Source organism: Mus caroli, unplaced genomic scaffold (assembly GCF_978045245.1).
Source record: "Mus caroli unplaced genomic scaffold, Mus_caroli_1 scaffold_18, whole genome shotgun sequence".
NCBI lineage: Eukaryota > Metazoa > Chordata > Mammalia > Rodentia > Muridae > Mus > Mus caroli.
The window spans coordinates 77259529-77284095 of record NW_028227273.1 but is presented as its reverse complement, the minus strand read 5'-3'; the positions used below and the strand labels follow the sequence as shown (position 1 = coordinate 77284095).

Here is a 24567-nt window from a genome sequence, read left to right as displayed (position 1 = left end):
TGGTTCTTCCGGAATGCTTTTTCCTGATTCCCTGGGGGATCTGCCAGTCATAAGAGGAGGGTGGTTTTTCCGGAATCCATTTCGCTGGTTCCCTGTAATTAAGCAGGTTTAAGTGATTTGTCCTGTGTGCTGCTGGGTACTGTGAAGGAAGCTCAGGCAAGTTCTGAAAGTGCGACATGATGAGGATATTGTCACTTCCCACAGAGGTGAGGAGCGGGATCGGGTGTGGTGGGTCCTATGGAAGGCTGGGTCGGAACCAGCGCTACATGCAGGCACCTGTGAGTTGCCTCGTGGTTTTAGCCGCTTCTGGACCCAACAGTGGCACCCGCGTAACTTCACTATCTGGGCTGAATATTCACAAAACCTTTCGAGCAGGGTCCTGTGTATAGAAACACCTTAGCAGGATGCCAAAGGCAGACAGGCTAAGTTTCTTTCGTGTATTCTACAAGTTGTTGTCTTGGCATTTAGCTTTGAGCTTTGTACAAGGAGATAAGAATGGATCAATTCGCATTCTTCTACAAGCTAACCGCCAATTGAGCCAGCACCATTTGTTGAAAATGCTGTCCTCTTTCCACTGGATGGTTTGAGCTCCTTTGTGTGAGTTTATTTCTGTGTCTTAAATTCAATTCCATTGATCTGACTGTCACTGTACCAGTAACATGCAGGGGGTTGTTTGTTTGTTTTTGTTTTGTTTTATCACAATTGCTCTGTACCACAGCTTGAGTTTCAGGATGGTGATTCCACCAAAGGTTCTTTTATTGTTGAGATAGTTTTTGATATCCTAGGATTTTTGTTATTCCAGAATTATTTGCAAATTGCCCTTTCTAACTCTGTGAAGAGTTGAGTTCCAATTTTGATGGGGATTGCAGTGTATCTGTAGATTGCTTTCAGCAAGATAGTCACTTTTACTGTACGAATCCTGCCAATCCATGAGCATGGGAGACCTTTCCATCTTCTGAGATATTCTTTGATTTCTTTCTCAGAGACTTGAAGTTCTTATACAGATCTTTCACTTCCTTAGTTAGAGTCACACCAAGGTATTTTATATTATTTGACTATTGTGAAGGGTGTCGTTTCCCTATTTCTTTCTCATCCTGTTTATCATTTCTGTAGAGAAAGGCCTCTGATTTATTTGAGTTCATTTTATATCCAGCTACTGCACTGAAGTTGTTCATCAGGTTTAGGAGTTCTCTGGTAGAATTTTTAGGGTCACTTATAGATACTATCATGTCCTCTGCAAATAATGATATTTTGACTTTTTCTTTTCCAATTTGTATCCCCTTGATCTTCTTTTGTTGTCGAATTGCTCTGGCTAGGACTTCAAGTCCTATACTGAATAGTTATGGAGAAAGTGTGCCACCTTGTCTAGTCCCTGATCTTAGTGGGATTGCTTTAAGTTTTCTCTCCATTTAATTTGATGTTGGCTACTGGTTTGCTGTATTTGCCTACGAGGTAATGGCCTGCTCTTGTTGAAAGACACTGTAGCTATTCATACTTTCAATAATATCTATCTTTTAAAGAAGTCAATTCTTGATAACACTTTTACAGTTTCATTTTCTTAGAATTTCTCTGAACATCTAGATTTTTTTTTTCTCTTTAGTGTTTCTGGAGAATTTAAGTATTTTATCCGTTTTCTCAACTGCTATGATTATTTGTTTCTCTTTAGAGGAATTTCTTCTATAGCCCAGGCTTACCTTTTGCTGTGTAATTTCTTTGAACACCTAATCCTGCTGCTGCTGTCCAATGCCTGAACAGAAGCATATAAATTCTTCCAGGATAAGCCCTGACTGGTCAATGAGTGAAAAAGACAGAGAGATATGAATGAAGAAATGAATGAATGAATGTTCTCCTCCCTCCACGACTTTCTAGGGGAAATTATAGATCAAGAGGGACGTTGGTAACTATTGATTTCACTGACCAACTTTGAAAATGGTGTATTCACAGCAACCAAAGGGAGTGGGAAGAATGATGGAGGGAGCTTTCTTTGAAAATACCTTCTATTATCAGTGATAATAATATTAATGTTATCAATGTTAGATGATCAATAAAAGTCCAAACTTGAAAATTTAGGTGGTTCACAGAACAAGACAATCAAGAATCTAGAGAAGGAAATGAATTAATTTTTGTAAACTAAATATCTGTATGTACATGAATTCAACCAACACTTAAGTGCTTCACAAATTTCTGTGTCTGTGCCTAGTAGGAATTTTACTATTCCAATTTTACAGTGTGCATTGGGAGAGAAATGTATGAGTAATACCTGGTTTATCTAATACTTGGATAACTTTTCAATCATAAAGACAATTTCAACTTTTAAAAATACATTTTGATATTATAATTAAATCCTTTAGGTTTATCCTTTCTCACTGTTATTATGTCTTATGGCCCAGCACAAATGGCTTAGGTGCCTATTTAACAAATCAAAGCAGGCCAGAATGTCAGTTTATCCCCAAATCCACCAGTTACCCTTTATAGTGTATGCCTAACAAAACCCACCCTGGATCCTAGGGATTGGGGTATACATCTCCCTGCTCCCCTTCCTTATGTAATCCACCCAAATTTGTTAGAATATCTTTTTCATCTATCATTTACCCACCTCATCACTTAGTCTGGTTTTCCTCTCCTCTCCTTCCTCTCTTCACATGGCTTTGGTTCCACTTGATCCTGGTCACTCTCTAAGATGTGCCTGTCTCTAACTCCACTCTCCCATATATCTGCAATAAACTTTCTGTTCCACCATGTCTAGGAATAGCCATGTTCCTTTCCTTTTTATTTCCTTTTTCTTTCACCTCCCGCTAACCACTCCTTGTTTTCACATTTATGGCCACATCTACCTTCAATTGTTGCAACGTTTTTAATTTAATTTCTTTTGAATATTTAATTTGATTTTATTTTAATTTTTTGAATTTAATTGAATTACCAGCCACATGTTGTGTTTCATGGAAATTAAATTCGAGGCCATATAAGGAGTTTTGAGTTTCAGAGGTTTTTCAGGTGTGCATGGTGCTTGGCACAGAGCAGACATTAAATTGTTCTTTGCTATTGTTTTGCATGTGGGCTTCAGTTGTTGTCCTGAAATTACAAAGAAGTGTGAGTGGCTGCAGAGACATACAAACCATTTTGCTCATCTGAATTCACAAAGAGAGCTGTAGAATATTGAGCTGCTCTATTTGGAGGAGAGATCAGTAGTATCTGTTTTTTCCCCCAGTTTTTAAACTCTGGTTGAAACACCACTAAACATGGTACAAGTGGAAAAAAATCTCTTATGAAGTCCTCTGTGAACAAAAATTGTGACATGTTTCTGATTAGACAGAAACCGCACCATCTCCAAGGGAGAATACTCAGTGTAACTGTGGCTTCATAGAATGAATTGGGTTGCGTTCCTTCTGTTTCTACTTTGTGAACTAGATTGAAGAGTATTTGTAGTGCGTCTTCATTGAAGGTCTGATAGAATTCTGCACTAAAACTGTCTATCCTGGGCGTTTCTTGTTTGCTTGTTTGTTTGTTTGTTTGTTTGTTTGTTTGTTTAGGAGACTCCTAATGACTGCATGTATTTCTTTAGGGGCTTAAGGGACTGTTTCATGATTTATCTGATCCTGATTTAACTTTGGTTTTTATTATCTGTCTAAAAACTTGTCCATTTACATCCAGATATTCCAGTTTTGTGTAATATATGGTTTTGGTAGTAGGATCTGATGACTTTTTGAATTTCTTTAGTTTATGTTGTTATATCTCCCTTTTCATTTCTGATTTTGTTAATTTGGACACTGTTTCTGTGCCCTAAGGGTTTACCTATCTTGTTCATTTTCTCAAAGAACCAGCTTCTTTGAACCAGTTTTGTTGATTATTTGCATAGTTCCTTTTCTTTCTGTTTGGTTTATTCCAGCCCTGAGTTTGATTATTGCCTGCTGTCTACTTCTCTTGGGTTTATTTTCTTCTTTTTGTTCTAGAGCTTTCAGGTGTACTGTTAAGATGCTAGTGCATGCTCTCTCTCCAGTTTGTTTTTGGAGGCACTCAGAGCTGAGTTTTCCTCTTAGCATTGCTTTCATTGTGTCACGTAAGTTTTGGTATGTTGTGCCTTCATTTTCATTAAATTCTACAAAGTTTTTAATTTCTTTTTTTCTTCTTGGACCAAATTATCATTGAATAGGGCATTGTTCAGCTTTCATGTTTATGTCAGCTTTCTGTTGTTTTTTGTTACTATTGAAGACCACCCTTAGTCCTTGGTGATCTGACAGGATGCATGGAATTATTTCAGTCTTCTTGTATCTGTTGAGGACTGTTTTGTGACTGATTCTATGGTTAATTTTGGTGATGATACCATGAGGTATTGAGAAGAAGGTATTTTCTTTTGTTTTAGGATGAAATCTTCTATAACTATCTATTAAATCCATTTGGTCCATAACTTCTCTTAGTTTCAGTGTGTCTCTGTTTATTTTGTGTTTTCATGATCAGTTCACTGATAAGAGTGCAGTTTTGACTTCTCCAACTATTATTGTGTGACGAGCAACGTGTGCTTACAGGCTTAGTAGCATTTCTTTCATGAAGGTGGTTGCCCTTACATTTGGAGCGTAGATGATCAGACTAGAGAGTTCCTCTTGGTAGATTTTCCCTTTCACCAGTATGAAGTGTCCTTCCTTATGCTTTTTAGACAACTTTCGATTGAAAGTTGCTTTTATTTGATATTAGAATGGCTACTCCAGCTTGTTTCTTGGGACCATTTGCTTGGAAAATTGTTTTCCAGCACTTTTTTTCTGAGGTAAGTATCTGTCTTTGACACTAAGGTGAGTTTCCTGTTTGCACCAAAACGTTGGGTCCTGTTTATGCATCCAGTTTGTTATCCTATATCTTTTTATTAGGGAATTGAGTCCATTCATGTTAAGAGATACTAAGGAATAGTGATTGCTGCTCCCTGTTATTTTTTATATTATTTTTATGTTTCTGTGGCTATTTTCTATTTGGTTTGTTGAAAGATTACTTTGTTGCTTTTTCTAGAGTGTAGTTTCCCTCCTTGATTTATATTTTCCCTCTGTTATCCTTTGTAAGGCTGGCTTTGTGGCAAGATATCGTGTAAATTTGTTTTTGTCACGGAATATCTTGGTTTCTCCATCTATGGTAATTGATGGTGAAGGGCGAAGCAGGGAGATGGAGTATGGGATAAGGGGCTTTTAGGAGGGGGAAAACCGGGAACACTTGAGATGTAAATTAAGAAAATATCCAATTAAAAAATGTCCTCTATTATCATCATGAGAAGTGATTTTAAATCTAAACCTTTTCCAGTGTGATGGGGTATCCTGGACTTGCTATGCTGGGAGAACTGGGTGCAGATGATGCCAGATAGCCTTAGTTTCTGTGGCTTATGTTCTTGTTCTTGCCTCTCCCCATCTGATTATCTCTATTATTACTTGCACTCACTGTCTCTGACTAGAGCGTGTCTCTCCTGTTATTGTGGTTGTGTCAGAACTCAGAGTCCAGCTCTGTCTGTGATCCTGAGATCCTGGGTATAAGAGCTCCTGGGAGTCAAGATGCCTTTGGGATCCTGAAATCCTGGTGTGACTAAGTTCTGCCATCCTGTAATCCTATTATCCTGTAATCCTGGGTGTGTTAGAGCACCTTGGAGTGCACCTTCCTCTAGGTGTTGTGGGATTGGGTGCACAGCTAGCAGCCAAGGTCTGCTCAGGGACTGGCTCAAACTAGAAAGACTTAATGTATTATATAATGAATGTATCATCAATACTCTGTAACATTAAAGATGATTTTTTGTTTGTTTTTATTTTCTCGTTTTTTGGTTTTTGATACACAGTTTTGTTGTGTGTGTGTGTGTGTGTGTGTGTGTGTGTGTGTGTGTGTGTGTGTGTGTGTTTGTAGCCCTAGCTGTCCTGGAACTCGCTGTGTAGACCAGGCTCGCCTGGAAGTCAGAAATCCGCCTGCCTCTGTGTCCCAAGTGCTGGAATTAAAGACATGGGACACCACTGCCCGGCCAAAAAGATGTATTTTTTATTTGAATATTAATTCAAACATTAGGTTTTCTTAAAGGGAAGCAAGAATATTTTTAGAATTCAGTGAGCAGTTACCTCTGTAATTCCACTATTCCAACTATTGAAAAATAACACAAGAAAATGACATGAGTGAGTTTTATGTCGTGTGTGTGTGTGTGTGTGTGTGTGTGTGTGTGTGTAGTTTTCACTTTAAGGTGAGCAAAACTTCTGATTTCCTAAATTAAGTTAGGGCCTAGGAATGTGCTTGTCATGAACTCCTGCATGATGTTCATCTTGTACCCAAACAGAATGAGAACTGTATCTATCAAAATAATGCTTTCCTTGTATTCATTTTATGCTCTTCTTTGTTTATTGTTGTTTCCCTTCTTCCATGAGTTTTCACTTAGGAAATGTTGAACTCATTTAGTTGGAACTAGATTCTTCTCTCATACAGTGTACCAAGGCCACTGTTTTCCTCCCTCCACTCCATTCACTTACCCTAACCCTCCTCTATCCTCATCCTCTGTAGTTGGCATCCCTGGGTGGGCGGCAACAGGAACAGCATAGACACAGGTCGGGTTCAAGCAGCAACTTTACTTTGGGCTTTTTCTTTTACAGCTCTCTTCCCCAGCAGCTTTTTCGTAGGACAAGGGCTACTACTCCTATTCTACTTCTGGCTTCTACCTAAGGCAAGGGCTAAACAACAACTCACTACTTACTACTCCCACCAACTCACCTCCTTCTAGCTCCACCCCACCTCATCCAATCAGAATTCACAAACGCTCCAGGCTCTAGCTCAGAACCTTCACAGATAGGGTGATGGATCTGGATCACAAGGAACTGTCCAGCCTGTCAGGCAGCCCACACATGCAGCCTTCCTGCTCATGCTCAGGCAAGGCAGTAAACAAGGGGGTTTCACTGGGCCTGCAGCCACACCCGCTTCCCGCACTCCTCCATAGATCCCCTCCCCTTCTTCTGTTCTCTCAAAACAAGATAGAAAAGCCATGATGAAAGCTCTCCTTTTGAGCCTGGACTTGGCAAGCAAATGGGAAGAAAAGAGGGTCAAGACCAAGCAAAAGAAGCACCTGCTCCCAGTGAGAGAAAGTATTCAAATGCCCATGCTAATAGCCACGACATAGAGGAATAAGGCCTAGCTAACACACATGCCAGCCCCATTTTTGCCTAATAAGTCCATGTGAGGATTCCTAGAAATCCAGACAGTGTAAGTCATGGGTTCCCTCTGATGTCCAGCTCTTCAAGTTAATCCAAATATTGGTTGGACACTCAAAAAAGTGTCACACCCTTAGCTCAGCACTATATTCAGGCTGGAGTGATTGCAGCTGGAGGGTTTTGTAGCTTTTATTATGTCCAGGATTTTCTTTTTGTGCCCCAGGGGGTACCCTCTCTCTATAGAGAGACTAGAACATAGGGGTGAAAGACCCAAGCCTTTACACACTTGATTTTCAGTTTGATTTGGCTGTGTCAAAGTTGTCTTCAAGAATGAGTCCCTGAGGTCAGTTTTCAGTGAGCAATTTTTCTCCCGAAAATCAGCATGAGATCTTTAGAGACCTCTTTGGCCAACACCTCAAGGAAATGCAAACCTTTCATCACAGTGCAGCCTTGCTGGCTATAAAGATGGCCAGTTCAGAAACTCCTTTAGTCATGGTCAATAGGATCGCCCTCATTGTTTCCTAAAGGTTTTCAGTACACTGAGTTCCTATACTAACCTGGAAATTCCCAATTCCAGCTCTTTTCTTCTTGTATCTCCTGCTCTCTTCCTACATTCCCATCTAAATGATCCCTCCCACTTCTTTTCACATTCACCCCAATCTTACCATGGAGTCTGTTGTTTTTCCCCTTTCCAGAAAGGTGCATGCTTCCCTCTATATCTCTCCTCTTCCTCTAACCTATCAGGGTCTGTAGAAGGAGCAGCTGAGTGATAGGAGTGATAGGCCATGGTGTAAATGTACCTTTTTTTTTTCTTATCCATACTTCAGCTGTGGGACATATAATTTTGTTTTTAGTATCTGGCTAGTACAAATAAATCTCCTATCAACAGAGTTGATCAAGTCTATTGTAGATGGAGAAACTTTTGCATGTATGCCTGTCTTAGGTGTTTATTGCTGTGAAGAGACACAATGACCAAGGTAGCTCTGTTTTAGATTTTTATTTATTTATTATATGTAAGTACACTGTAGCTGTCTTCAGACACTCCAGAAGAGGGAGTCAGATCTTGTTATGGACTGTTGTGAGCCACCACGCGGTTGCTGGGATTTGAACCTAGGACCTTCAGAAGAGCACACAGTGCTATTAACCGCTGAGCCATCTCTCCAGCCTGCCAAGGCAGCTCTTATAAGGACAACATTTAATTGAGGCTGGCTTACAGATTCAGAGATTCTCTCCATTATCATCAAGGCAGGAGCACTAGCATCCTTGCAGGCATGGTGCAGGAGGACCTGAGAGTACCTACATCTTCTTCTGAAGGCTCCTAGGAGAAGATTGTCTCCCAGGCAGCTTGCATGAGGATTTTAAAGCCCAAGCCAGATAGTGGCACACCTGCTCAAACAAGGCCACACCTACTCCAACAATGCCACACCTCCTTATAAGACCACTATCTGAGCCAAGAATATGCAAACCACCACAATGCCCAAGAGAATGGTATATCTGGGTATTGAGGTAGATGGATTCCCCTTTTTCTGACAACCATGATATTGATTTACACAGTGTCTGTTTTAGTTTGCAGTCTCTCACAAGCTGCAGAGGTATATTCTCTGTAACGTGAACAGTCACTCTGTTATTGATCTTAACTATTCTGACATGTTTAATGACATAGAAGGTTTCCTTTCCTTTTCTATAATGTTGAATACTTGTTTCTAAGCCATTGAAGATTCCTCTGTTGAGAAGTCTCTGTTAATATATGAACCCGGCTTTTTATCTGTTTTTGTTTGTTTGTTTTTATTTTTAGACTATCTAGATTCTTGAGGTCTGTATATATCTTTGTATATTATGTCTCATATTTTTGTATTATATAACACTATGAGATTTGGATATGGCAAAAATCTTTTCCCATTTTGTAGTCTGTCTCTTGTCCCATTGACTAGATTTTTGCCTTCCAGAAACATCACAGTTGCATGATGTCCAATTTACTAATTACTGTTCTTATTGCCTGAACTATTAGTGTTCCTCCCATAAGACCACTAATGTGTCTCCTCTGACCGTGCACTCAAGGCCATTTCCCGCTTTCTCTTCTATCAGGTCCTGTGTGTCTGGTTTTAAGTGTTTAACCCACTTGGACTTCTATTTTGTTCAGGATAAAGAATATAGATTTGTTTGCACATTCTTCTGCATGTAGAGCATGTTATAGTTTAACAAGCACCACTTGTTGAAGGTGCTATGTGTTTTTTGGTATGTTTTGTTTGTTTCTTTGTTTATTGTTATTGGCTTTTTTTGTATGTTTTTTGGTTCCTTAGCAATCACCAGATGTGTGTATGTCATAGGAATTATATCTGTGTCTATACCTCAATTCCATAATCAATTGTGTATTTGTGTGCCAATATATTGCACAGTTTTTTTATTTTTATTTTTTGGAGACAGGGTTTCTCTGTGTATCCCTGGGTGTCCTGGAATTTACTCCGTAGACCAGGCTGGCCTCGAACTCAAATCTGCCTGCCTCTGCCTTTCAAGTGCTGGGATTAAAGGCATGCGCCACCAACTGCCTGGCTATATTGCCGGTATTTTATTGTAATAGATGGCTTTGGCTCTCCAGGGTTTTTGTCCTGGGAGCTGGAAATTATCCTTTCAAGCTCTATTACTATCTAGTTTTTTAGTTTTGAAAGGGATTTTATGTAATTTGTAGATTACTTTTGGCAAGATGGCTATTAATCATACTAATCTACGAGCATGAGAGATTTCCCCATCTTCTTATATCTTTTTCAGTTTCTTCACATAGTTGAACTTTTTAATTATTTTTTATTTATTTGTTTGTTTGTTTGTTTGTTTTGCTCAAGACAGGGTTTATCTGTGCAGTCCTGGGTGTCCTGGAACTCACTCTGTAGACCAGGCTGGCCTCCATCTCAGAAATCCAACTGCCTCTGCCTCCCAAGCACTGGGATTAAAGGCATGCGCCACCACTGCCTGGCAAGGTTGAACTTTTTATCATGCATGTACTTCAGTTTCTGTTTTAAAGTTACTGTAACCTTTTTACATTATTTGAAGCTGTTTTGTTTCTCTGATTTTTCTCTATTTGTCTTTTGTATATAGGAGGCATAGGAGAGGTCTACTGATTTATTTACTTATTTATTTGTTTGTTTGTTAACATTGTATCAAGCCATTTTCCTGAGAGTATTTATCACCTATATAAAGTTGGTACTGGAATTTTTAGAGTCACTATGTATATTATTGTATGATGAATTCTAATTATGATACTTTGACTTCTTACTTTCCAAATTATTGTTTCAGATTGTTGTTTTCTCCATTTCTTTAATGGATTTATGTTTAAGGGCTTGAACCTATTTTGCTATATTCTCCTGTATTTCTTTTTTTTTTTTTTTCATTTTATCTCTCATATATTTTATTATTATTTTTATTAGGTATTTTCTTCATTTACATTTCCAGTGCTATCCCAAAAGTCCCCCATACCTTACCCCCCTACCCTACAAACCCACTCCCACTTGTTGGCCCAGGTGTTACCCTGTACTGAGGCATATAAAGTTTGCAAGACCTAGGGGCTTCTCTTTCCACTGATGGACGACTAGGCCATCTTCTGATACATATGCAGCTAGAGACACAATGTCCGAGGTGGGGTGCGGGGGGGGGGTACTAGTTAGTTCATATTGTTGTTCCACCTATAGGGTTGCAGATCCCTTGATCCATCCAATAGCTGACTGTGAGCCTCCACTTCTGTGTTTGATAGGTGCCGGCATAGTCTCACAAGAGAGCTATATCAGGGTCCTTTCAGCAAAATCTTGCTAGTGTATACAATGGTGTCAGCGTTTGGAGGCTGATTATGGGATGGATCCCCAATTATGGCAGTCTCTAGACGGTCCATCCTTTCGTCACAGCTCCAAACTTTGTCTCTGTTACTACTTCCATGGGTGTTTTGTTCCCAATTCTAATAATCTCCTCTATTTCTTTAAGGGAGATATTTATTTCCTCCTTAAGATCCTCTATCATTTTCATGAGGTGGGAATTTTAGATCATAATCTTGCTTTTCAGATGGGTTAGGATATCCAGCGTTTACTGTATTGGGAGAATTGGGTTGTGATGTTGCCGACTACCATTGGTTTCTGTAACTTATGTTCTTGTGTTTGCCTCACACCATCCTGTTATCTCTGTTGTTATGTGACGTTGTTGTCTCTGACTGGTGCTTGTCCCTCCTAAGAACCTCCTTGGGTTGGGCCTCCTTGGTTCAGGCTGTCTCTGGGTGTGGGGAGGGGGGTTCTGGAGCACTTGATCTATGAGCCTGGCTGTGCCAAACATCCTGGGAGTCAAGCTGACTCTGGGTCTAGGCGGAGTTAGGGTACTGGTGCTGTTCCAGGGCACTGTTTCAGACCAGAAGTGTGTATCTCTGGCAGGGTGGGAGTTACTGTGTCTTCTGGGGCCCAGGATGGGGATCCCAGTTAGGTCAGGTGTGGAAGACTCACCTGTGAGTCTGGTAATGTCAGAACTTCTGGGAGTCATGCTGTGAGATGTGTGCATGGGAGGGAAGGGGGTGATGGAGCACACAGTCTTATGTCACTGTTTCTAATGGATGTTTTCTGTACTTATGAAAATGAATTTGTGTGTGTGTGTGTGTGTGTGTGTGTGTGTGTGTGAGTATGAGTGTGCACACAGGCATAAAAGTTCATGCCCTTTCAAGAATTCCACATATATAAAAGTAAAACGTGAAAAGTAAAATTTCCAGAGCATTTGAGAATGCTCCCTTCTTTTACTGATGACCCAAATTGAATACCTAGCATTCAAATCCTTTGGCATCTGTCTTTAGAGTATGGTATCCAACTCTTTCTTCTGGCTTTCTGTGACTCTGAGATTTGGTAGTTACCTGTGAAAACCATCAATTAAGAGGTGGAGTCCATGTAGGTGAAGCAAATAATGCTGTTTTGGAGAGCCCATAAGACCTAAATACTCCACACATTTTATTACCAATATAAAATCTTCAGAGCAGCAGGTTAAGCCAACACCCAAGTATTTGGAGGTCTTGGTGTACTCTTGAGGATGAAGAACACAGGGCATTTAAAGGCCTTATCCTTCCATCATACTTAAAAGCTTCTTGGAGATGACGCATACAATTTTATAATAGCTAATATGACAACCTGACTGTAGAATGATACAATTAATTTTGGTGTTTATGCATTGAATTTGCCATCAAGTGTATCAAATTCTAGTTAAATCTGAAATTACCTCCACAACTGGAGAAACCATTGAATGGACCTGCTATTTCAAAGACTTATGAATTAGTCCATATGCTCTCATCAACATTCAGTTGTGTGTAATGATATGTAAAGGAAAGCTTTTATGTCTGGCTTTAAATGAAATGCAGAGTAAATCCTTTGTGTTTGGATGAGTGAAATGTTTTGGTAAAGCATTTGCTTAATCAGTAAGTTTGCTTTAATAAGTATAGGCTGAGAAATGGTTTTAAGACTGTTTGAACTTTGAGGAAATGTTGTCTGCGTAGAAATACACACTTGGTGATAGGTGGAACTTGCACAGAATTTGTTTCTAAGACACTCGTGGGCAATCCTGAAGTTCTTACTTTTAGTTTTGGCTTGAGACTTGTGTGGCTTGTGTGTCCTCACAGACAGAAAGGGCAATAAAAGTTTAGCAGTTTGAACTTTCCCAGCACCAAGTAACCTTGTATAATAGTTGAAAAAAAGGACTGAGTCAGTTAGTTTCCAAGTGTTTCCAAGGAGGATGAACCTCTCTGCACCTTTGGCAAAATGAAGGCTTAGCAATTGTTGAGCTTCCTTCTCTACTGCTGGCACCTAAAATCAACAATTGTGAATCAAGGCAGTCATGTGGGCCACAATAGGCCTTTCTTTTTTGCAGTTCATTTTCCCAATGTCTTAGGAACTTTTGTGATTTGCTTCTATATTACTTTATAGAATGGCATAAAAATATCATTCTTACTAACACAGACCACTGTATACTTCATTGTCTGAAATTGTTTCTTTAGATCATCTTTCATTGCTTACAGTGCTCTCAATTGTGTTTTGAGGGTTACATAGCCCTTGGAAAATACTGCTCATATATATTGAAAAAAAATTAGACCCTATATCAAAAGATAAAAAAGTAAATCTACCTGTCCTCCCCCTAAAAAAACCTGATGTACTCTTGTAAAATTTGTAAGTTTGACACCACTGTTATTAGAGCAAATGGGGCGTATATTATAAATTCATCTCAAAGTTTATGTTATTTGAACTGGTGGATTTTTTTTTCAGTTCAAGTAATAAGTCAACATTTGTTCTAGTGTGAGAAGTGCTCTGTGCACCTTCCATACACTGACTTATTTGTGAAAGCATCAAGATCTATTCTATCATATAAGATAGGAAATAATATTTTTGAAATAATGATTAAAAATGTATTTTATAAAAGGCATATATATGTTAAATTAATATTCTACATGATTAGCTATGATACAGTGACTAGAATATGTGATACAGCCATTGAGAATGATATTGTACAAATAATTTCAGGTTGCATTGTATTTGAAATAAATTCCTAAAGAAAGTAGCTAATTTCTCTCAATTACATTGGATCTGAAAGAGAATTAACATTACAGTGGTTACATAGAAACAGGTTGATATAGTTTAATGTTATCAGTCATCTTGCACTCATATAGATATTTTGCTTTATATCATTAAGAATGATTAATTTTTATTCATTACCACAACTTGAATTTCCTATACCACTAACCATATTAAATTCAGGTTTACATGTATAAAACATATCGTAAGATAGGCAGAAAACTCACTTTCCATGTTGCCTAGTGTGAGCATTTGACAACTTTTAAGACTCTCTCTATCAAAGCTATTAACCTGTGTGGTATATATGTTATAATTCAGTGTTCTACGTTTCTAAATATAGGACAAATCTTGCTGGTGGGTTTTCATGATTATTTCTCCATGGAAAAATTATATTGTGGAGAATGTACTGTGAAACTCAATTCTCAACACGTTGGCAGTTTCTGCTTTTGATGAGAACACAGGAACATAATTTAATTGAAATATACAAAGTTTGAGTTATATTGACCTTCTGATACCATCCATAGGACTGCTCTAAAATTCTCCTATTAGTAATTTCATTATGTATTTTATTAGCAGTTATTCATGGAATATATAAATTTCATCATGCCATCCTAATAGTCAGAGCTTCATGATCAGAAGGCAGAAAGAAATTAAAGAAGGCATTGGAATAATACTTTAACTGTGGATTGAGACAAAGAATGAATAACTTTGAAATTGAAAACAACCTTTACTATTGTCTCAAGAAGATACCATAATGTCAATACTATAGTGGCTACAAAATGTATGATCATTTCATACAGAAGAGAATATCTTGTTCTTCAAAAATGCTATCAATGATTTTGTCTTGAACATGAGAGATAGCAGTGAAGACTGTCATACATTCTTTACATGCTTAAGGTTTCTCCCCAGTATGGATTTTGAGGTGAATTTTGAAGATGTGAGGTATTAGTAACATACTTTGTACATTCTTTAACTTGTATTTTTTTTTCCTATATGGATTCCAGTATATACTGAAGACCAGCTGAGATATTGATACTCAGGCACAAGTACTGAAGCACTACTGGATTCTTCAAATTCCCATTGATTTACACCTCTGTTTGGACTAATTGGCCCACAGCATGAGACCCACTCTAATAAATCCACTTTCAATACTTATAAAGTAAATGATTAAAATGAATAAATAAATCTGTGTTAAAAATGTGGTTGAAAAAAAAAGAAGAAAAACATAAGACTTAAGATGTAGGTATAGACCGGGCATGGTGGCATACACCTTTAATCCCAGCACTTGGAAGGCAGAGGCAAGCAGATTACTGAGTTCCAGGACAGCCTGGTCTACAAAGTGAGTTCCAGGACAGCCTGGGCTATACAGAGAAACCCTGTCTCAAAACAACAACAACAACAACAAAAGATGCAGGTATAGATAAAGATGAACAGAAAGGAACAAACACACAAACAAAAATAAAACTTAATAGGTTGATCAGAAGAGTTGAAGAAGACTATGAACATTTGGACTGGATATCCTGCTGCCATCACTCAGCAGCAATGTGAGGACTTCTGTAATAGCTTCAGCAATAATTGGAAGTCCAGTCAACAGTCAAGATACATATTGAGTAAACGAGGGGTATGCAATGCATGAGTTGTAGTAGGAGTGTCCACATTTTAGAGTAGCATGTCATGAAGGTAAAGCTTCCATTATGAAGAATTTAAACTTTTATTTGCACAACTAATAATAAGTATGAATACATAGTTGTGTCATTTCTCGCAATTTTTTTATTTAATTGCCACAAACTAATCATGAATATGTAAGAAATACATGACAATAAAAACATATTTTTAATATATATTGATCATATCATGTCATGCAGCACATCTATCAATACACATATTATTTTCTCTGTATACTGGACTTAATAGGATTATGTAAATGTGTGTCTAAGAAATCATAAATATAAAAATTTATTCTAAAAAGTGCTTATACATTTTTATCTAACTTTTTTTTTTCCGAGTGTTTTTTATTTTATTTTTTTTTAATATTTTTTTCTTACGTATTTTCCTCAAATACATTTCCAATGCTCTCCCAAAAGTCCCCCATACCCTCCCCCCCACTTCCCTACCCACCCATTCCCATTTTTTTGGCCCTGGTGTTCCCCTGTACTGGGGCATATAAAGTTTGTGTATCCAATGGGCCTCTCTTTCCAGTGATGGCTGACTAGGCCATCTTTTGATACATATGCAGCTAGAGTCAAGAGCTCCGGGATACTGGTTAGTTCAGAATGTTGTTCCACCTATAGGGTTGCAGATCCCTTTAGCTCCTTGGGTACTTTGTCTAGCTCCTCCATTGGGAGCCCTGTGATCCATCGAATAGCTGACTGTGAGCATCCACTTCTGTGTTTGCTAGGCCCCGGCATAGTCTCACAAGAGACAGCTATATCTGGGACCTTTCAGCAAAATCTTACTAGTGTATACAATGGTGTCAGCATTTGGAAGCTGATTATGGGGTGGATCCCTGGATATGGCAGTCTCTAGATGGTCCATTCTTTCGTCACAGCTCCAAACTTTGTCTCTGTAACTCCTTCCATGGGTGTTTTGTTCCCAAATCTAAGAAGGGGCACAGTGTCCCCACTTTGGTCTTCATTCTTCTTGAGTTTCATGCGTTTAGCAAATTGTATCTTATATCTTGGGTATCCTAAGTTTCTGGGCTAATATCCACTTATCAGTGAGTTCATATTGTGTGAGTTCCTTTGTGATTGTGTTACCTCACTCAGGATGATGCCCTCCAGGTCCATCCATTTGCCTAGGAATTTCATAAATTCATTCTTTTTAATAGCTGAGTAGTACTCCATTGTGTAAATGTACCACATTTTCTGTATCCATTCCTCTGTTGAGGGACATCTGGGTTCTTTCCAGCTTCTGGCTATTATAAATAAGGCTGCTATGAACATAGTGGAGCATGTGTCCTTCTTACCTGTTGGGACATCTTCTGGATATATGCCCAGGAGAGCTATTGCTGGATCCTCCGGTAGTACTATGTCCAATTTTCTAAGGAACCGCCAGACTGATTTCCAGAGTGGTTGTACAAGCTTGCAATCCCACCAACAATGAAGGAGTGTTCCTCTTTCTCCACATCCTCGCCAGCATCTGCTGTCACCTGAATTTTTGATCTTAGCCATTCTGACTGGTGTGAGGTGGAATCTCAGGGTGGTTTTGAGTTGCATTTCCCTGATGATTAAGGATGTTGGATTTTTTTTTTCAGGTGCTTCTCTACCATTCAGTATTCCTCAGGTGAGAATTCTTTGTTCAGCTCTGAGCCCCATTTTTTAATGGGGTTATTTGATTTTCTGGAGTCCACCTTCTTGAGTTCTTTACATATATTGGATATTAGTCCCCTATCTGATTTAGGATAGGTAAAGATCCTTTCCCAATCTGTTGGTGGTCTTTTTATCTCATGGACAGTGTCTTTTCCCTTGCAGAAGCTTTGCAACTTTATGAGATCCCATTTATCGATTCTCGATCTTACAGCACGAGCCATTGCTGTTCTATTCAGGAATTTTTCCTCTTTACCCATATCTTCGAGGGTTTCCCCTACTTTCTCCTCTATAAGTTTCAGTGTCTCTGGTTTTATGTGGAGTTCCTTAATCCACTTAGATTTGACCTTAGTACAAGGAGATAGGAATGGATCAATTCCCATTCTTCTACATGATAACCACCAGTTGTGCCAGCACCATTTGTTGAAAATGCTGTCTTTTTTCCACTGGATGGTTTTAGCTCCCTTGTCAAATGGATCTAACAGATATCTACAGAACATTTTATCCTAAAACAAAAGGATATACCTTCTTCTCAGCACCTCATGGTACGTTCTCCAAAATTGACCACATAATTGGTCACAAAACAAGCCTCAACATATACAAAAATATTGAAGTTGTCCCATGCATCCTATCAGATCACCATGGACTAAGGCTGATCTTCAACAATAAAATAAATAATAGAAAGCCAACATTCACGTGGAAACTGAACAACACTCTTCTCGATGATACCTTGGTCAAGGAAGGAGTAAAGAAAGAAATTAAGGACTTTTTGGAGTTTAATGAAAATGAAGCCACAACATACCCAAACTTATGGGACACAATGAAAGCATTTCTAAGAGGAAAACTCATAGCTCTGAGTGCCTCCAAAAAGAAACTAGAGAGAGCACACATTAGCAGCTTGACAACACACCTAAAAGCTCTAGAAAAAAACGCAGAAAATTTACCCAAGAGGAGTAGACATCAGGAAATAATCAAACTAAGGGGTGAAATCAACCAAGTGGAAACTAGAACTATTCCAAGAATCAACCAAACGAGGAGGTGGTTCTTTGAGAAAATCAACCAGATAGATAAACCCTTAGCCAGACTCACTAGAGGGCACAGGGAAAGCATCCTAATTAGCAAAATCTGAAATGAAAAGGGAGACATAACAACAAATCCTGAAGAAATCCAAAACACCATCAGACCCTTCTACAAGAGGCTATACTCAACAAAACTGGAGAACCTGGATGAAATGGACAAGTTTCTAGACAGATACCAGGTACCAAAGTTAAATCAAGATCAGGTTAATGATCTAAACAGTCCTATACCCCCTAAAGAAATAGAAGCAGTCATTAATAGTCTCCCAACCAAAAAAAGCCCAGGCCCAGATGGGTTTAGTGTAGAGTTCTATCAGACCTTCAAAGAAGATCTAATCCCAGTTCTTCACAAACTATTCCACAAAATAGAAACAGAAGGTACTCTACCCAACTCATTCTATAAAGCCACAATTACTCTGATACCTAAACCACAAAAAGACCCAACAAAGATAGAGAACTTCAGACCAATTTCCCTTATGAATATCGACGCAAAAATCCTCAATAATAAGTGCCTTAAACAAAAAAAGAAAAAACAAAAAAAAACAAAAAAATCTCTTATGAATCCTCTATGAAAAGAAATTGCGAAAAATTCCTGATTACACAGAAACCACTCCATCTCCAAGGGGGAGTACTCAGTGTAACTGTGGCTTCATAGAATGAACTGGGTTGTGTTCCTTCTGTTTCTACTTTGTGGAATAGTTTGAAGAGTATTGGTATTCTTCTTTGAAGATCTGATAGAATTCTACATTAACACCATCTTATCCTGGGTGGTTTTTTTTTTTTTTTTTTTTGGTTGGGAGACTCATATATTATTGATATTAATATTAATATTTATTTACCAGATATACCAAACAGTGCACCAATCCCAAGGGGTTTCACATGAGAGAGGTTTATTGTGTATAGACAAAGGGGACAGCAAGGCAAGTAGAGGGGTAGAGAAGAAAGAGAGTGAGGAGAGGTTGATCTCCTAATTTATATGGAAAATGACATCACACAAGTAAGGGTGGGAGGTGAGCAGAATGGGTTCTGGGATTGAGGTTGTTGGCTTGGCAACACAGGTCATGGGTCACATTGTTAGCACCTGGGTTTGGAATGTCCTGGCACTAACAGAGACTTTTAATGACTGGTTCTATTTCTTTAGGGAGTTATACGACTGTTTAGAAGGTTTATCTGATTCTGATTTAACTTTGGTATTGGTAACTGTCTAGAAAACAGTCCATTTCATCTACATTTCTTCAACTTTTGTTGAGTATAGTGTTTTGTAATAGGATCTGATATTTTTCTTCAGTATCTGTTGTCTCATGTGGGTTTTGTGGTATATGTTACAGGTATGTGTTCATAGGTGCCAAAAGACCAGGCTGGGCTTACAGAGATGTTCTGAGAGAAGGGGTATCTGGGTGTGGTTATTTTTACTATGTTAATCCTATCTATCCAGAACTTGCCTGTGAGTATCTGCAACTGTCTCATTCAGCTATTGGTAGAGCCTCTCAAAGAACTAAGCTAAGATGCTAAGCTCATGTCTGCAGTTACAACATAGCATCAGTAATAATGTTAGGGTTTGGTGACCACCCAGGGGATGGATTCCAAGTTGGGTCAGTGAATGTTCAGCCATTTGTTCATGCTCAGCTCCATGATTGTCCCCACATTCCTTTTAGTAAGGAACAACTTTGAGGTGAAAATGTTGGATGTGAGAGCCTCTACTGGGGCCCTGTCCATGTACTGGAGGTGGTTTCTTCAGATTCCATATTCAAGCTGTTACATATTTGACTAAGGTTACCCACATTTGGGCCTCAGAGCCTTCCCTTAGAGTTTCTGCTCTAAGGGAATTCTTGTCAGTCATTGGTATGCCAAATGTCAGTGCCTGTAGTAACAAAGCTAGCTCCTAAATAATTGAAACTGGGCCATTATATTTATATATTTATCAAGTTTTCAGGGAACAATAACTAAGCAGATTTCTTCTATTTACATCTTCTAAGTTAATCTGACCTATTCTTCGTCAAAAATCCAATGATACTTGCATTTTTTCACTGATCTGTGTCTCTAGGCTAGAGGTGATTTGATTCTTTAATTGATTTTTTTTTTTCTTTTGTAAGGGATACTGTGACATAGTATACAACTCTGACTATCCTAGAACTCATTGCCTATACCAAGCTGGCATCAAGAACAATGAGATATTTGTGCCTCTGTATCCTCAGTGCTGTAATTAAATGCATTCTCGAATCTAAGCATCTTGTTCATTACTTTTGTAATGACAATATTTCATACAATATCTCTGTGTGCTTACTACTATTGATCTTTTTTTTTTTGCTTGTCTCTTTATGTGTATTCATTGGCTTTTGTCTTCGAAGACCTTCTCCAACTCAAAGGGTGAAGAAATGACAGATGAGAACTCATTATTCAGTTTCCTTCAAATATGACTTGGTGATCATGAGTACATTATAACTTCTGTGTAAAGTAACAAGTGGGCGAACTACCAACATTATTTGAAAATATTGTCAATGAAATGTACATGTCTAATATTTCATTCTCATGCTACTTTTGTACATATACATGGGATGTTTTAGAACGCAGTGACGTACAATGATGTACTGGTGAGCTTTACTCAGGAAGAATGGGCTTTGCTGGATCCTTCCCAGAAGAGTCTCTACAAAGATGTGATGCTCGAAACCTATAAGAACCTCACTGCCATAGGTAAGATTGTGATTGTTGTTTCTTCTTTTGAAAGAGGGGGCAACTGTATTTTAGTTGTGTGGTTGTATGTGTTTGTGTTTGTTTGTTTTTCTTGTTGTTATTGATGTACCTCTACAATTTCATTTGGGAAGGAGGAAGAATGATGAGAATAAATTAGGCTTGTTTGTAAGGATCACTGAAAATAGTTTCTTAAATTTTGCCTGAATTCCACAAATATATCATGTATTTCCTTGTACTGTCTTCTAGGCTATAACTGGGAAGATGACAATATTGAAGAAGATTGTGAAAATTCTGGAAGACCCAGATGGTAATTTTCTTGTGCATGCTGATCCAAATATGCCTTTGAAGAAATCTTAGTTTGTTCTTGAAGTTTTAGTTAAAATCAGGGGTGTAAATAAGCACAGTTTTATGGATACTGATTATTAAATACTCACAAAAAGGACAACTCAGTGTCAGGTATTTGATTGTGTTTGTAAGGCTTTCCTGTAAGACAGAAAACACGGAAATACTGCCTTAACAGACAGTACCATTTCAAGCACAGCCCCATTCATTCTACAGTGTAGATCTGCCAGTCTGTTTAGTCTCATACCACTCAGCTAGTATTAAAAGTGTACACATTGAATATGAAATCAGTTTATATCCAAAACTGTCTGATATGCAAACAGTCCATAGTATACTGATGTTACTCATATACTTGTGGCAAAGTTGCTTATATTATTGAGTGTGGAAGTTCATGGAAGTGAAAAAGTTTGTTGTGAAACCTTAATCTAAATGCCACATGTCTATGAGGAACCAAAATTAAAACTAAGTGAATAAAAGGTATATATATTTTGTTATTCTCCTTACGTAGTTGTATTATATGGGACAGATATATCTCTGTCTGTCTATGTGTCTGTCTATCTGTCTATGTATCTGTCTTTCTAATCTATCATCTATTCATTGAACATAAATGATACAATTTCTCTGCCTTAGCCATTTTGACATAAAACCAATATAGCTCTCTCAGGACAATTAGAAGATTGGTTAATTTTCCCAACTTAGAATAAATTTGTTGAAAATTATGAAGGTGTACAATTAATTAAAATCATAACTTCTTTGTGAATACATCAAAAACCTCAGACTGCAGAAAATCCCTATGAGTATTAGTAATGTAGAAATGTTCTGTTTCTCCTGTTGAACTTTCCAAATGTTGTATGGTTCATATTATAGGAATATTCATGAATCCAACCATTGTGGTAAATCTGTGAATGCTTGCACATTTTGTCAAATATATGAAAAACATCATAAAGGAAAAAGATATTTTAACTTTGAGCCATGTAATAAATGCTCTTTCCATCACAGGTACTTTTAAAGATGTAAATAATAAGCATAATGAATCAAACCAACATGGATAAAAACAACATGACAGAACCTTATTATATCTGATTCCTCTTTACAATTAGAATAGATTGTTAACCTAATCCATACAGATAAATGATTCATTGGTATAGTTAATGAGTAAAACTTATACATGTACCAATTGCATACACAGGCTTAAATAAAATCTTATTGTAGAGAAATACTATGAAAATATCTAATGTGTTAATCTCTATTTATATCACAGGCATCTTCAAAGGGATGGACCAATTAATGCTGGAGAGAAACCATTTGAATATATTCAATATGATGGAGCATTTGCAAGAAACCATCATCATCAGTTATATAAGAGCACTGGATCTTTCATGTCTTATACTGATCATCAAATACATACAAGACCACATACTGGAGAAAAAGTCTATGATGGTAACCAGTGTGGTAAAACCTCTTCATGTCACAGCCATTTTGAAATCCGTAAAGGTACATATACTGTAGAAAAACCCTATGAATGTAATCAATGTGAGAAAACCTTTGCAAATCACAGCAATCTTCAAATTCATAAAAGAATACATACTGGAGAGAAACCCTATGAATGTAAACAATGTGGCAAAGCCTTTACACATCACAATACTCTTCATATCCATAAAAGAATACATACTGGAGAGAAACCCTATAAATGTAACCAGTGTGGCAGAACCTTTGCACAATTTGGTCATCTTCAATGTCATAAAATAACACATACTGGAGAGAAACTCTATCAATGTAACCAATGTGGGAAAGCCTTTGCATATTCCAAAACTCTTAAAATCCATAAAGAAGAAACACATACTGGAGAGAAACCCTATGAATGTAATCAATGTGGCAAAACCTTTGCATGTCGCAGATATCTTCGAATCCATAAAAAAACACATACTGGAGAGAAACCCTATGAATGTAATCAATGTGGCAAAGCATTTGCATATCACAGAACTCTTCAGATCCATAAAAGAAAACATACTGGAGAGAAACCCTATGAATGTAACCAATGTGGCAAAGCCTTTGCATATCACAAAACTCTTCAAATCCATGAAAGAACACATACTGGAGAGAAACTCTATGAATGTAATCAATGTGGCAAAGCCTTTGCATATAACAGAACTCTTCAAATCCATAAAAGAACACATACTGGAGAGAAACTCTATGAATGTAATCAATGTGGCAAAGCCTTTGCATGTCTTGGAAATCTTCAAAAACATAAAACAACACATACTGGAGAGAAACCGTATGAATGTAACCAGTGTGGCAAAGCCTTTACACAATATGTTCATCTTCAGTGTCATCAAAGGATACATACTGGAGAGAAACCCTATGAATGTAAACAATGTGGCAAAGCCTTTACATGTCACAGTAGTCTTCAAATCCATAAAAGAACACATAGTGGAGAGAAACCCTATGAATGTAATCAATGTGGCAAAGCCTTTGCAGGTCACAGCAATCTTCAAAGACATAAAAGAACACATACTGGAGAGAAACTCTATGAATGTAAACAATGTGGTAAAGCCTTTACATGTCACAGTTATCTTAAAATCCATGAAAGGAGACATACTGGAGAGAAACCCTATGAATGTAAACAATGTGGCAAAGCCTTTGCATGTTACAAATCTTTTCAAATCCATAAAAGAACGCATACTGGAGAGAAACCCTATGAGTGTAATCAATGTGGCAAAGCCTTTGCCTGTCGCAGATACCTTCAAATCCATGAAAGAACACATACTGGAGAGAAACCCTATGAATGTAAACAATGTGGCAAAGCCTTTGCATATCACAGAACTCTTCAAGTCCATAAAAGAACACATACTGGAGAGAAACCTTATGAATGTAATCAATGTGGCAAGGCCTTTGCATGTCGCAGATATCTTCAAATCCATAAAAGAACACATACTGGAGAGAAACCCTATGAATGTAACCAGTGTGGCAAAGCCTTTACAAAATTTGTTCATCTTCAATGTCATGAAATAACACATACTGAAGAGAAACCCTATGAATGTAACTAATGTGGAAAAGCCTTTGCATATCACAGAAGTCTTCAGATCCATAAAAGAACACATAGTGGAGAAAAACCATATGAATGTAATTAATGTTACAAAGCCTTCGCAGGTCACAGTACTCTTCGAAATCATAAAAAAAATACATACTGGAGAAAAACCCTATGAATGTTACCAGTGTAGCAAAGCTTTTACACAATTTGTTCATCTTCAGTGTCATCAAAGGATACATACTGGAGAGAAACCCTATGAATGTAAACAATGTGGCAAAGCCTTTACATGTCACAGTAGTCTTCGAATCCATAAAAGAACACATACTGGAGAGAAACCCTATGAGTGTAGTCAACGTGGCAAAGCCTTTGTATGTCCCAGCTATCTTCAACTCCATAAAAGTA

The 24567-nt window shown here is 37.9% G+C and overlaps 1 protein-coding gene across 1 annotated transcript; it reads left to right on the top strand.

The window, feature by feature from the left end:
* On the top strand, positions 1–24181 carry LOC147000517 (uncharacterized). The gene is made up of 5 exons (XM_085832773.1): positions 1–206; positions 14061–14662; positions 20450–20792; positions 21039–21099; positions 22396–24181. Exons 3-5 carry the CDS (start codon positions 20759–20761, stop codon positions 24179–24181), a joined length of 1881 nt encoding a protein of 626 aa, XP_085688899.1. The 5' UTR covers positions 1–206; positions 14061–14662; positions 20450–20758.
* The last annotated feature ends 386 nt before the right edge of the window (positions 24182–24567 follow it).